Consider the following 13,294-nt stretch of genomic DNA (forward strand, 5'->3'; position numbering starts at 1 on the left):
TTACATCTTCTGACATATATCCTTCCTAAAAAAGATAGGAAAGCCTGCAGAGTAGGCCTTCTCTTGCTCTGTACTAGAACAGCACCCAGCTTGATTTGCTGCAGTCAGGGTCTTTACTAAAACACCCAAAAATTTGCCTTACAGCATCTTGACTTCACTCTTTATTACTAATAGTTTCAATGCCCTTTCAGAATATTAAAATACTACATTAACACATTAGTTACATGCTACTGCATGAACTGTAGGTAGCACTTCACTCCTGCAGTGTTTCCTATTTAGTATGTTCATACCTGTAGAAATCATACTGCTCCACTACTGGAAAATAGTCTTGAACATACGCTTCACTCTGTGTCAGATATACTGTCAAATCTGCTATAATGTTCTGCACAGGGAGAGTTTTTGTGAAGTTACTGATATTTGAACCAATGGATTCCAGCACATTTTTGATATCTGAAAGAACAAATGTATTTCACTGTTACAGATTAACAGAAGAAATTCACATTCCATGTATGCACTATAAAATGCTGTTAGGCCTTTCTGCACATATAACAAGGCAAGCCATGAAGACAAGCATGAGGAAAAGACAAGCAAGCAAAAAAGGATTTAGCTTCAAAGTAACACAATGGCATTTAAAAACACAGACTTTATATTTAGCATTCAGTTTAATGTTGAAAGATGTAGATGTTGAGCCAGAATTGCTTATCTTGCCAGCTTAAATCTTGCTTTTCATGCAACACTGCAAATGGTAAAGCTGAGTGAGACAATTAGCCACCAGGTTTATGAAAGAGAAGATCAAAATCTATTTAAACTTCATCCCTTGGGTATACAACACTAAAATAAATTAGACTGCTTATATTGATAATCTATACCACTTATTTCCGATCTCATTTAAAAAGATTAGCTAAATTCATTCCAATTAGTTAGCAACACTCTTGAGATAAAGATCAATTAAGCCAATTTTTTCCCCAAATTATGAAGAAACACTATGTTTACAATTTAGATACACACTACTTAGATACACAAAGACGTGATTCATTCACTTATCATACATATTCTTTATTTGTAAAATGCAATTCTGCCTACTCTTCCCCTTCTCTCAACTTGGAGAAACTGCAGATTGTGTAAATAGAAGTTGCTACTTGGTAGTAGGCAGCACCTTCATAGAATCATAGCATCACAGAATGGCCTGAGCTGAAAAGGACCATAATGATCATCTACAACATTTCAACACCCCTGCTATGTGCAGAGTTGACAATCACTAGACCAAACCACTTCCTCCTATTCCAACAACAGCTGGACATGTTTTCAGGTGTGTGTTCTGATGTTTCTCTTCCAATCAAGCTCAACCAGGTACCAAAATGCTCATTAAAAAAATTAACAAATGAACATGAAATTTGTCTAGTAGAACTACTGGTTTTGTTTGATTTGCTAATGAAACTCATTTTTATAATAACAAAAAAGTGCAAAAATAACAATGGATAAATTAAGATGGTCTGTGTTTATGGATAGCGGCAGTTACTGAAAATGAGCAAATCTCTGTTAGATTTCCTAATGAAAAGTATAACATCACATTTTTAGAAAACTGGCTCACTTTAGGCAAGTTCACACAGTGTACTACAGTTCTATACATACTGTGTTCCATTTTGCCAAAAAAAAAAAAAAAAAAAAAAAAAATACAAGGAACAGCTGTATATTTATGCAGAACAGGTCCACAATGCAAGAACAAAAATTAAAACAGATTAGTATGCATACATTATACTACATTTCAGTCAGTGTCAACTGTCCAGGTACTGTCAAAAAAATCACAGTTCAAAGCCAGAGTAATAAAGCATTATTAAACAGGCATTAAGGTACATTTTTTAGCTCCCCTTTGACATCTGCTACATTTCAATACAGCAGCAGGCAGGATCAGCTAGTTGTTTTGTTGCTGTGGAGTTTTTTTATTTGTTTGTTTGTTTAAACAACTAAACAGCTAAATACATCATAGATACACCACTGCTCATGCAAACTAGTCTTTCAACCCAATAAAAGTAAATATTAGAATGCAGCTGGGACCTCACTATTTCTCATTACTTGAGTAGCACAATGCCCAGCAAATAGAACTGTTCTGTAAAATAGCATATGGTCTATTTTTAGACTTTATTTTGGATCTCATATTGAGACGTACTTTCTATGCTTTTCGTGGCACCACATCTTAAAAGAAGATTTAGACTTAATTTTTGATACCCTTTAGCCCAGGAAATATATTATCAATAAAAGAAAACAAATGCATCTGTAACTGATGCAAAAGCATTAACATTAAACAGTTAAAGTAGAAAGGCAGTTTCCATTGTCCTCACCTGATAAGATGTTCTTAGTCTGGTTCACTACTAAGTCTGGAGTATCATTAAATGCTGCATAACCCTAAGAATAAAAGTTGGAAAAATTAGAATAAGCTTCTCATGGACACATTACTTGCAACTTTTTCCCCTGTGACAAGGACTGAAAGTCCATGCACAGTAAAATACATGTGGTAATACCAAGAAAAACATACCTTACCACTGCGCATTAGAAAAGGTCAAAGCAAAATACAAAGTCAGTTACATTTCAGATTTCATTCACTCACCAAGATACTATTTATAAAATGTCTAGATTTAAATACACACATCAGTCACAGTCGTTTCAAACTTTATAGTATTTTTGTTTGACACTTCTCACTCCTACAAAACTAACACATACATGAAGACTCACTAAGTGAAGGGAGTTACTGCATACCAGTAAAACACCCTCTGCAATCCTATGCTTTTTTAACATGTTTGTTACAAACAATGAAATCCAGCTACCTCTGATAAACACTGTAATCTTCAGTACGAAGGGGAGAGGAAGGATTAATGCTGTGGGAACCAACCTCAATAGTTCACAATGACAGAAACAAGAAGCTACTGCCGTGGAGGCTTGAAGCTTTTTCCTGCAAGCCTGATCCCTTCATAGGCAAGCAAGGGTGCAGGTCTCCAGCACACAGCCTGCAGTCCCCTACACCGTTCTTTTATTCTTAGCAAACGTTATCAGATTGCTAGGTTCTTACACTGCTCTAACTATGACACATTTGCAAAAATACTAATAGTAATTGCATTAGATCCACTGTACCAGATTTAAGATTGAATATGTTCATTTTAAGATGATGGGAATACATTACAGTTGATTAGAAGACCATGGATTTTTAATTATTATTATCTTGAACCAAAAATATAGAGCTTGTTAGCACATCCACGTATCTGCCTTTTCTCTTTTTAAGGATCCCGCTTTCAAACAGACCATTAGCTACACACTTTTGACATGTAATATCCTATGGATGTAAAGCACCACATTCATACTTTTAAACACTAAATCTTGGTAAAAAAAAATGGAATAATACACAGAGCAACGATGAGGTAGGAACAAGAGAATTCTGCTTGGGAAAGCCAAAGGAAAACAACAGATACTCATGTATCCCAGTTTATTACTTAAGAGTTTATAAGCTTGTTGTGAAACATACCTTCTGAACCAGACTAGAAAGGTCTATTTTAAGGACATCATTGACCTTCGCAAGCTGTGAGCTCACCCCCGGCAACTAGGAAACAAAAAGCATCCTTAAGTCACATCAAAGTTGCAGTCACAGTAAAGCAACTACTTTACTTAATATTTCAAAGATAGGAGCGAAGGATAAAGAAACTAGGAAGACTGTTTGTAATAGAATCTTTGTAGCATACTCCTAAAACCTTTGTTGTACAAAAGCAAAGCTTAACTTCAGCATTTTTGGGAGGGCAGATTCTTTTCCTGCCATAGCAGCACTTTAATGTAGCTGCTTGGCACACATTTTATTCTTTTCCACACAGAAAATGAGAACAGTGACTGTAATTACCCAGAAACACAGAGTTAATGAAGGTCACTTATCTCACAAGTGCCAGCATACACTGAGCCATTAACTTGCAGAAATACTAGCAGGCCTATTTAAGGCGATCACACCATGAGTCTGAAAACACTCTCTTACCCCACTGAAATTGGCATTAATGTTCAGTTGATTTAATGAATTCCTGATGATATTGCAAGTTGAGGCAGCCTGAGCTGCAGTGCATGCAGAATCATTGAGGGTGTTGCTCAGGTGCATTTTAACATCTGTCAAATTTCCATGAAGCCTCTCGGTGCCTTCCTGCAAAACTTCTACAGAGACGCTCACGTTTTCCAATGCTTCCTTCGTTTCTCTGATGGCTGCAAGAATGCAACATCATTTTTTTTTAAATTTTTGTTAGAAACTAGATACCATTACAGAGGGAAAGTGTAAATACACATGTAAACACTATGAGCTTCTTGACAATACTGATTTAAATTATCTTTCCATCTCACCCAGAAAAACCCTCCAGCATCAAATACAAGTTTATTGTTAATAAAAACAAATTACTTACACTCTCCTACAAACAAATTAATGTGCTCAACCTACTTTTACTGAGATTCTACCCACTTTTCAGATTACTCTTTTCTACTCATTCCCTCTTTCTTCTAACCCGGTTGTTTTAATAAAGAATTTCAATGCTTGGTTATCAGAAAACAAAAGAAAGCCCATATCCACAAAATAGTATTTTTAAGGTTAGTTGTAGTCCAATTGAAGAATTACATGGCTGCACAAGGAAAGGAAAAGAGATCAAGTTGCATCAGCTAAGCACTTACGCACATTAACACTTGCCTGCCTTTAGATTTTGTCCCAGTCACACAAAAGAACACTAAACAGTAGTTTTAAGACAAAAAACCACACATATACAACTACAAGTGCACAAGTGTACGAAAATAAAGCACACTTCACACAACACAAGGTTCTCTCTTTTTTTTTTTTTTTTTTTTTTACCTTTGATAGCCCTTTCCACTTTGACTTCAAGACAAATAAGAGAAATAAAGCAAAAAAGGAGAATGATGATGAATGAACGAGAAAGATTTCAAAAAAGAATTCATGGATTAAAAAACCCACCAAGTGACTGAAGTTTAAGGATGATTTTCACTTTACTCTATAATGTGCACCTGATTCCTGAAAAAGGAAAACCTTCAAAAGAAAAAAGAATAAAGGAATCTTTTCTTTAAAGGGAGATGGAACAAAGCACAAACAACACTGAACTCAAAGATACAATGAAGAAATGACGGTTGTTGGCACTCTCATACTAGGTTTGACACTGATGACACTCAACCATAGACCTGTCAAGGACTAACCTGCAAAGAACTACAGACAGATCTGAGTGCACAGCTTTCCTACTCTCCTTTATAATGCCTGGAAAGGGACAACCACCTGAAGTGGGGATTGCAGATTTCATTTGCCTTCAATGACTGCTAAAACTAGACATCAACAATGGCACTTACATCTTTGTTTACTTTTTAAATACATTTATAAATCTCAGAATATTGGATAACCACATTTTAAAAGAAACATCAAGGCACACTGAAAAATGCTAAGTAGAACCATGGTACTGCATAAAGCAATCTCATGTTGTGCACCAAAAAAATGAAGCCTGTCTTATGGTGGCAACAGAATATTAATACAAGAACATGCACATTTTTACCTCCTGCCATTGTCAAAGCTGCATCAAGTGCGGGACGTACTTCTTTCCCCAGCTGCTCTTGAACTCTGCTACCAAGCAAAGGTCCAACATCTGCAGCATGGAGAGATGAAAAAATCATCACATCCTAGTTCAGCTTTAACTGCCTTTTAGCACAGGTGCTATCAATCTCTCACTGAACAAAGTGTACATAAGGTACTACAATTTCTCTAAGGCCTGACACAGTTTTTTTAATGGCAATTACTATCTTTTATGGAAACAGATTTTCTTCATAAGTAGTCTTAACAAGGTCTAACATCTGACAGGAATTTTGTGGCATACTCATTCAATACAAGCTATGGTTCTGTATGCAACAAAAAGAAGAAAATAGTTTATTTTCCCTTTTCCCATTCCTGATGTGTCAAGGTGACCCACAGCCCAGACCTGACAACCATCCTCGCCAAAATCCCTTAAGCGTGTTACGCATGGCTGCCAGCCTGCTCTCAGCATTCAGTGTTGGCTTCAGGCTCACGCAGATCCATCTCCTCCCTCCAAGCCCTCCTGCCTCACTGCCCACAAGCAGAAATCATCTTAGTTCAGCAAAAATGAGAAGGGGCGTATGCGAAAGACAGAAAGATGCAGAGTTGAGATTGGTGAAGCATCTTAATGCAACCTCAGGTAGTTGCTAGGTCTCCTCTCTATTCAGGTTAAGTAAACAGCTCTTGGAGCTTTTGCTCCTGATGAGATCGGAATACTGAATGCTACAGAAGCATCCATTACTGTCAAGACTGCCATTTCTAGCCGGGGATGAGAATTTTTATAAAGCAGAAAAGACTTTCAGCGTTTCCTTAGGGTGGGCAAACCGAATTCATCTACATTTCTCTTGATGTTTATTCTACTGTTGATTCACTTTTAACGAAATCCTTTCGTCCTCAGGTGTCACACACTTAATTCTGGTGTCTCAGTACTGTACAAGAAAATAAAAGCTATCTTTATTTATTGATGAGCACTCCTATCACAAATCCAGTTAGTTTCCCATAAGCTAGCATATTAAACTTGCACTGAAAGTAAATAAATATTTAATTTGAATTCTTGGTTTGAAAGCTAGAAGCTAGTACCTGAAGTGCAGTTACTAACTAATTTATTTTTCAGCTACTGTTCTTGTTTTTAAAGACTTATACAATGCCCAGTTTTTTTAGTGTTCTTGCACAGAAATAGTTAGGAATATGTGCAAATACTGCTTTGGCTACTGCCTTCAGTGTGTTTCAGTAACCTTTAATAGACACACTGACTTGAAAGTACGTCAACCTTGCTGCACTGAAAACTGTTCCTATAACATGCTTTAAACTGATACCAAAGTACAGACTCTAGGAATCAAAAGTTACTGTCTTTGCTTCCAGCAATCCTGTTCACAATCAGTTTTGATATTTCTGCACTGCACTTCAGTCTGAAATGCAGACCTGTGCACAAACTGACATACTTATCAGTACATGTTAACAATGTATACTGAATTCTAATCTATACTGAATATGATTGCCCTTTTCTATTATTACCATTTTTGAAAGTTCTGAAAAAATTCAGTGGTTTGGTTCTGTTTATTGAGAGGTTTATAAGGTGATGCCTCCTATCATGACTGTACTGTAGGAGAAGGTGAAGCAATTGTATTTCAAGTGTTATGTCTCGTTCTTCAAGATATGCTCATCCTGAAATGCCAAATACAATAAGCAGCTTTGGAAAGAAGATAAATGTTTATTTCAACTTCTAGCTGAGCAGAGGACAAAGAGACAACAACAAAAATAAAAAAATGCAGAGATCTACAGTTATTGTAACTACAGCAACAGCTAAAAGCTCTTCTCCTTCACATTTGGCTCCACAGTAAAGACTCAGGAATAATACTCTAAAAAAACACAAGTATTAGTGGCTATTGAATTGTAAAAAAGGGAAAAAATACTACCCTGATTTATGCAGTAAGCAATTTAACAAAAGACTTATTTCAGAAAATAGTCTGCATTACAACAGCTCCAAGTCATTTTATATGGATCGAATCTCAGATTTTAGTCTCATTTAACACTAAGAACAATAATTATGTTTGCAAAGCATGCAATCGTAATTCAAATTTCACTTTGCATTATGAGCTGTTTACATTATCTTATTGAAGGCTTTAAGTAAACAACACATCACTAACCCCCTCTAAATCAAAGTACTTACTATTTAGGTCAGAGAGCGCTTTATCCTTAGTTGTGTTGTACTGGCTCACCAAGTAGTCAATTTGCTGAAAAAAAAAGATGATATGAAAAACCATTAAAGTAATTGGGAAAAAAAAAAAATAATAATAGTTTCAAATAATGAGTCAGAAATTGCCACACTTTGAAACAATCCAAATATTTGTGCAGTAACCCTTTCCCCCACCCCCCCCGAAATTCCGGAGTTCTACTGCTTTCAGTTAACTAAATGTTTTAAAACCCTGCTTAGCACAACTGCACATAAAAAGATGGGTTTTATTGGGAAACATACTGGAAGATCTCTGGGGAAAAAGACTCTACTTAAAAATGTTAAGTAGCAGAAACCGTGCAACACAAAGGCTTCAACTCACTCAGGCACAGTACGTTTGTGCATGTCTTCATTCCTCTGATTTTCTAATTAAAAAGATGATTTCTCTTGAAATAAGAATTGTGCAGCAAATTTATGGGATAGTGGTTCTGAAGCAATTCACAGTCCAGTCTGGCTTTTATGGGGACAGCCTCTCAGAGTTCCCCTTACAAAAGAAGCTGGTCATTCTGCCTTAACGCAAATGGTTTTCATTGACAAACAGATCTGGTCCAGCTGCAACTTGGGTTCCACCAAGGCACTGAGTCGATATAAAATATCAACTTAGTTATCACCAGTTCCTGGTTCTGTACAAAAGGCTATTAAATAACTATTCCTGAAGGAAATCTTGCTACAGGTATGAAGTAATTTTGATTGATTTCTGCATGTTTAAAGTAATGCAGTATGAATCCTAACCGAGTCATGCAGAAGTTAACATGCACAGTAAACACGCTTCCAATTTTAAACAGAAGTGACTCAGATGTGCACAGAAGTGTATTTGGCTTGCAGCCTCAAGTTTTCAGTGAAGTGAAGAAAAAAAGAAACTAAAAAACACCCACAAAACAACTCATACATCATACAGCAGTGGATGTAATTAAATCACAAAGTATGAGACAGACTTTTTTTTTTTTTTTTTTTTAAACAAAGGAGAAAAGAATAAAAAGAGCTTTTCCTACCAAGAAAGACGTAGGCTTTTTTGTGATGGTTGGTTGGTTTTCCTAGACAAACCAGAGGACTAACATTTTGCATGTCTGTAAGGCTTGCACTGTTTCCAGCAATGTCATAGACAAAATGCAATTCATGCAACTAATAGTGTTAGCAACAGCATTCGTGTAGTCTGCTAATCTGCTATGACAAGAACTCTTTACGTGTGACTACTTTCAAATCCTCCTATATGTTATACACCTCGTACTCACAAGGCCAGGACATCAGTTAGGATTTCAGAGCTTATAGCCAATGAATTGGATTCCATAACTTGTTAAAGAAACAGAAGTCCTTGTCTTAAGAAATCCTTACACGTGTGTGTCTATACATGATATCTGCGTACCTCATCTGTCAAAAATGACTTGTAAGATGTATCTAGTGATTGCATAATCAAGTGCTATCAAGTCTAAGAAAGAAAAATTAATAATTCTGCATACGAACAAAAAACCTGCTACACAGCTGAAACTTTGAGGAACTCCTGGCACCAATGTTCAAGTCCTGACACTTTCAAATTCCACAGTTCTACTGCTCTTCTCCGCTTTTTAGCTGGAGCCTATTTTTTTCTCTATTAGAATAGTTCCTTCCATGTAACAAGATTTTCTATTCCGATATTTCCTGTCACATACTTATGACTATAATCACTCAGTGAAGAGGAACCTAGTGAGTTCTGAGACCATTGGTTTTATCTTTCAGTGCAAGCTTTCTCTGTGCCCCAAGGCAGCTGCACAAAAGGCACCCTCTCTCAAGAGTTTCTTGATGCAACCTCCACTTCCTGACATACACCCGCATCACTAGGCTGTCACAACACACTGCTCAAATTAATAACTGTATACAGATCAACTCTCAATATTGAAAAATTTAACTGCACTTCCCAGATGCAATGATTCAAAAGCTGCTCTAATAATGTTTGTTCTCGAACATGCATAGTCATATGAAAACTTCTCATCTCATTTACTCTACTTTATGAGAGTGACAAACAGAGAATTAACACCACGCTGTGGTTGTCATTTATATCAAACAGAAATAAACGAGTATTTTCTGCAATACTTCTTCCTTATACTTCTCCCCTCCCGCCCTCATTCCCCATAAAGAAAAAATTCTTTACCGCTGGAGTGTCGTTAAGGAAAACTTTCAGATCTTTAAAATTACTGTTGACCAGTTTCTTTGCTCCTCGGACTTGACTAGTTAAGTGTTGGTTGGCAGCATATGCACAAAGCACTCCAACGCTACAAAAAATACAGATAAAATATTTATTACAGTGAATGCCCGCCCTAACATTTTAAACCAGAACAAAAGATACAGCAAAAAAAACTCTAACGTTATGAAAATAAAGGTCTCCCTAAGCTTACACTTTGTCTTTTTTACTGTGATATCTCATATACACCACTTGGCAAAGTAGAGGAATTAGCTGTCAGAGCAGATACGGTGCTACTAAAGAAAACGAAAAAGCAGTGCTAACCCACAGATTTCAGAAGTTAATAAATTTACATACACTTACCCATCCGCACTGACAGCATCAGCAAATATGTGAATTGTATGCAGCTCATCAGTATTACACTCTTCCACCACTATCATTATTGCTGACAAAGCCAAAAGCAAATGTTCATAAAATAACTATTTCACATTTGAATATTGAAAATTTTACATTGAATATTTTACATTTGAGAACTTCAGCAACATTTGCTCATAATGGCTTTATTTATTCACATAATTATATACATACTTTAAAAATAGTTCCCATTAGCTCTAAAAAACATATAAACATTTCCTGATAATAAAACAAAAGGTGGGAATCAGGATAAGACTTCCAATCAGCACTGCCGCTAATTATCTCCTATTGGATCATCCCCACTGCAAAATTCTAATCAAAACACAGTAGATTCAAACAAACATCAGATAAAAAGGCAATTAAAAATCCCATGAGAGCCTCCAAAATCTTTCAGAGCATACAAACTACCTAGGTTTTTGTTTCGTTTCGTTTTGTTTAGCTTAGATGTAAAATAAACAGGAGCAAGATTTTTTTTTGTTCGTTTTAAACCCATCTCATACTCATAACAGCTAACCTTTCAATTGGGAACAACCCTTTGCAGTTACAGGCACCAGGAGACAAGTAGAGTGGCCTCAGGTAGGGATGCAGGATTGAGAGCTCCAGAACAGGCTGAAAACAAACCCACTCAGTGCTTCAAGGTTTAACTGGTAGACAGCAAAGAACCACTCATCAAAGGCATGACGCAACCCCAAAGGGAAGCACTGCCTGAAGCCTGCAGCCAGATGCATTACAGGCATTTCTGGATGGCATATTAGTTCAGTCCCTCAGTTGTGCTGCAGTGAAACAGCTCAGCGCTATAATTAGGCAGTATCCTGAAAACAAATGTTATGGACATCCAATCCAAAGGACAGAAGGGAGTAACCATCACAAAAGGCATTGGACTCCTCCCAAACTGACAAACTTCATGTGATGGCATTAAGAAGACCTAATATTTTAAAAAAGGACTTTAAGGAAATTTATACTACCTCCCTACTGGGCAAATAAAATTCTTGCTCCAGAGAATTTAAGCTCAAATTAAGCCATAATATAGGCACTCAAATGAGAAATAAGATGGTGGATGGTGAGCGCATTGAATAATGTGGTACACGCATCTCAGCAAGACAGGAGCAAACACTCCGATGAGGCTCATCTCCTCTTTTTACCAGTGATCCCAAACAAATCTTCATCTTCATCTTTTCCTATTTTAGCTTTCCCAAACATGGTGAAGGGTTGCTCTCCTTCTCTCAAGTACAAGACCTTTTGCTGCTGACACTCAGTAGGAAAAGTTCGGTTTCAGAGCATGACAAAGTTAGAGATGGCTTCCTACCGTACCAGAATTTCAGCCCTGCCTTTAATGCTGACTACCAGCTACCTTCCCAAAAGAAGTGACCCTTACTAATTAACCAACAGCAAGCAAGGGGCAGCTATATTTCCAACATGGCCAAGCCATTCTGCAGCCATTAACATCAGCTACTACCAAAGAACAATGAACTTAGGATGCACAAAATGCCAAGAACCTGAACAACCTCCAATGGTTTGCATTTTGTAAATGATTTACACTTTGGACACATACAACATATAATTTGTCTTCTTTCTACAGTAATGCTAATGGTTTTAAAAACATTTTTCTATTAAGGCAGTCAAATATTTTTCTTCCTCCTCAAATCTGAAGGCAAACTATCTGAAGCTATCAGGAAAAGCAAACATTTGTGTGTCCCTCTGTGGACTCAGTTTATAATGCCATCTTTGTTCTTTGGGCTGCCAGCGTTTTTATGCCTTTTCAGAGTTATGCTCACAGGCTAGAAAGGTCAATTTCAAGCTAACAAAACAGTACTTTGTGAGATTTGAGCATGATCATTTTTCTCTTCAGTCTCCTAAATGGAAGGGGTGGGAGGACATGGGACAAGGGGGAGATACTTTATACAGCTGATGCATCCGGAACAACTGCGGCTACATTCTGAATGCAACTAAACAAATACACAGCACGGAGAGGAAAGAAAAATCTATTTGTTATATAACTGAACCTTGCGTCAACATTCAGTAAGCAGCTACAAGGAGAAAAGCATAAAGGAGGAAGAAAAAGGACATCTCACAACTGTTAAACAAGCTCAGGAGTCAGATCCTCCATGCTCAGCTCCTGTTTGGGTGTCATCGAGATACAGAAGTCACTACTCCGGTTACAGGGGGGTCCTAAGCCTTTTCTTTAGCTGTGTTGCTAAAAAAACTAAACTCACAGAATAGAAACAGAACTGATTTACATACTGGGTAAATGGCACCTTCCCCACCACCAAATAGCAGACAAATAGCGGGTGGGGGCTCTCTGTACTAACCTGCTCACCAAATCTTTTGATTAAGGTTGACTCCCAGATTCTGAACAACGCGTGTTAGCAATTCCACACAGCCCAAATGCTTTCTACAAAGCCTCAGAGATGGATTTGTCAAGATACCAATACTGTTTCCATTCCATCAGACTTAGCTTTGCCTAGTACATCATACATAACAACCACAAATTCATACATATGACTACAACTTTAGAAAAGAACTCAACACCACCATCTCTCTGAAGGACAGAAAACCAACCACGTGCTAGTCTGTCCTATCAGCCAAACTAGTTCCTATGACTGGCATTAAGTTTGGCACTGGCACGTACATTTTCACTAAAAATAAATTAAAATGTCCCATCTTTGGATGGCAATACAGGAAAATGAAATTACAAAAACCATGAGGTACTTCAGACTCACTCTACCAAGAAAAGTATTTCAAGCACAAAATGCATCTTCTAGGGAATGTAAGCCTGTGTACTTCAAAATAAACAACTGACTACATAAACACAACTCCTACTTGCTTCCTTATACTTCTTCTTGAGGAAACCCCACTGTAACAAGCACACTCTGCCTTCAGAGAGCACATCTCTGTAGAACAGCTTTTTGTTTGCTTT

The 13,294-nt window shown here is 37.1% G+C and overlaps 1 protein-coding gene across 9 annotated transcripts in view; it reads right to left on the reverse strand.

Annotated features, from left to right (window-relative positions):
* Positions 1-13,294, reverse strand: part of PROM1 (prominin 1) — a 58,390-nt gene that overhangs the window by 17,315 nt on the left and 27,781 nt on the right. For 5 of the 9 annotated variants that reach the window (XM_042812732.1, XM_042812735.1, XM_042812737.1 and 2 more), the window contains 8 exons: positions 9,934-10,054; positions 7,746-7,809; positions 5,562-5,651; positions 4,010-4,227; positions 3,515-3,589; positions 2,340-2,403; positions 1,678-1,686; positions 291-450 (listed from right to left, as the gene is read on the reverse strand). In XM_042812732.1, coding sequence (XP_042668666.1) covers positions 291-450; positions 1,678-1,686; positions 2,340-2,403; positions 3,515-3,589; positions 4,010-4,227; positions 5,562-5,651; positions 7,746-7,809; positions 9,934-10,054 — 801 coding nt within the window. The remainder of the gene's footprint in view (positions 1-290; positions 451-1,677; positions 1,687-2,339; positions 2,404-3,514; positions 3,590-4,009; positions 4,228-5,561; positions 5,652-7,745; positions 7,810-9,933; positions 10,055-13,294) is intronic. The other 4 variants (XM_042812739.1, XM_042812736.1, XM_042812738.1 and 1 more) reach the window with 1 other exon arrangement.

This window comes from Centrocercus urophasianus, unplaced genomic scaffold, assembly GCF_019232065.1.
Source record: "Centrocercus urophasianus isolate 14NV4802_14NV808 unplaced genomic scaffold, USGS_Curo_1.0 seq_13, whole genome shotgun sequence".
NCBI classification, from domain to species: domain Eukaryota; kingdom Metazoa; phylum Chordata; class Aves; order Galliformes; family Phasianidae; genus Centrocercus; species Centrocercus urophasianus.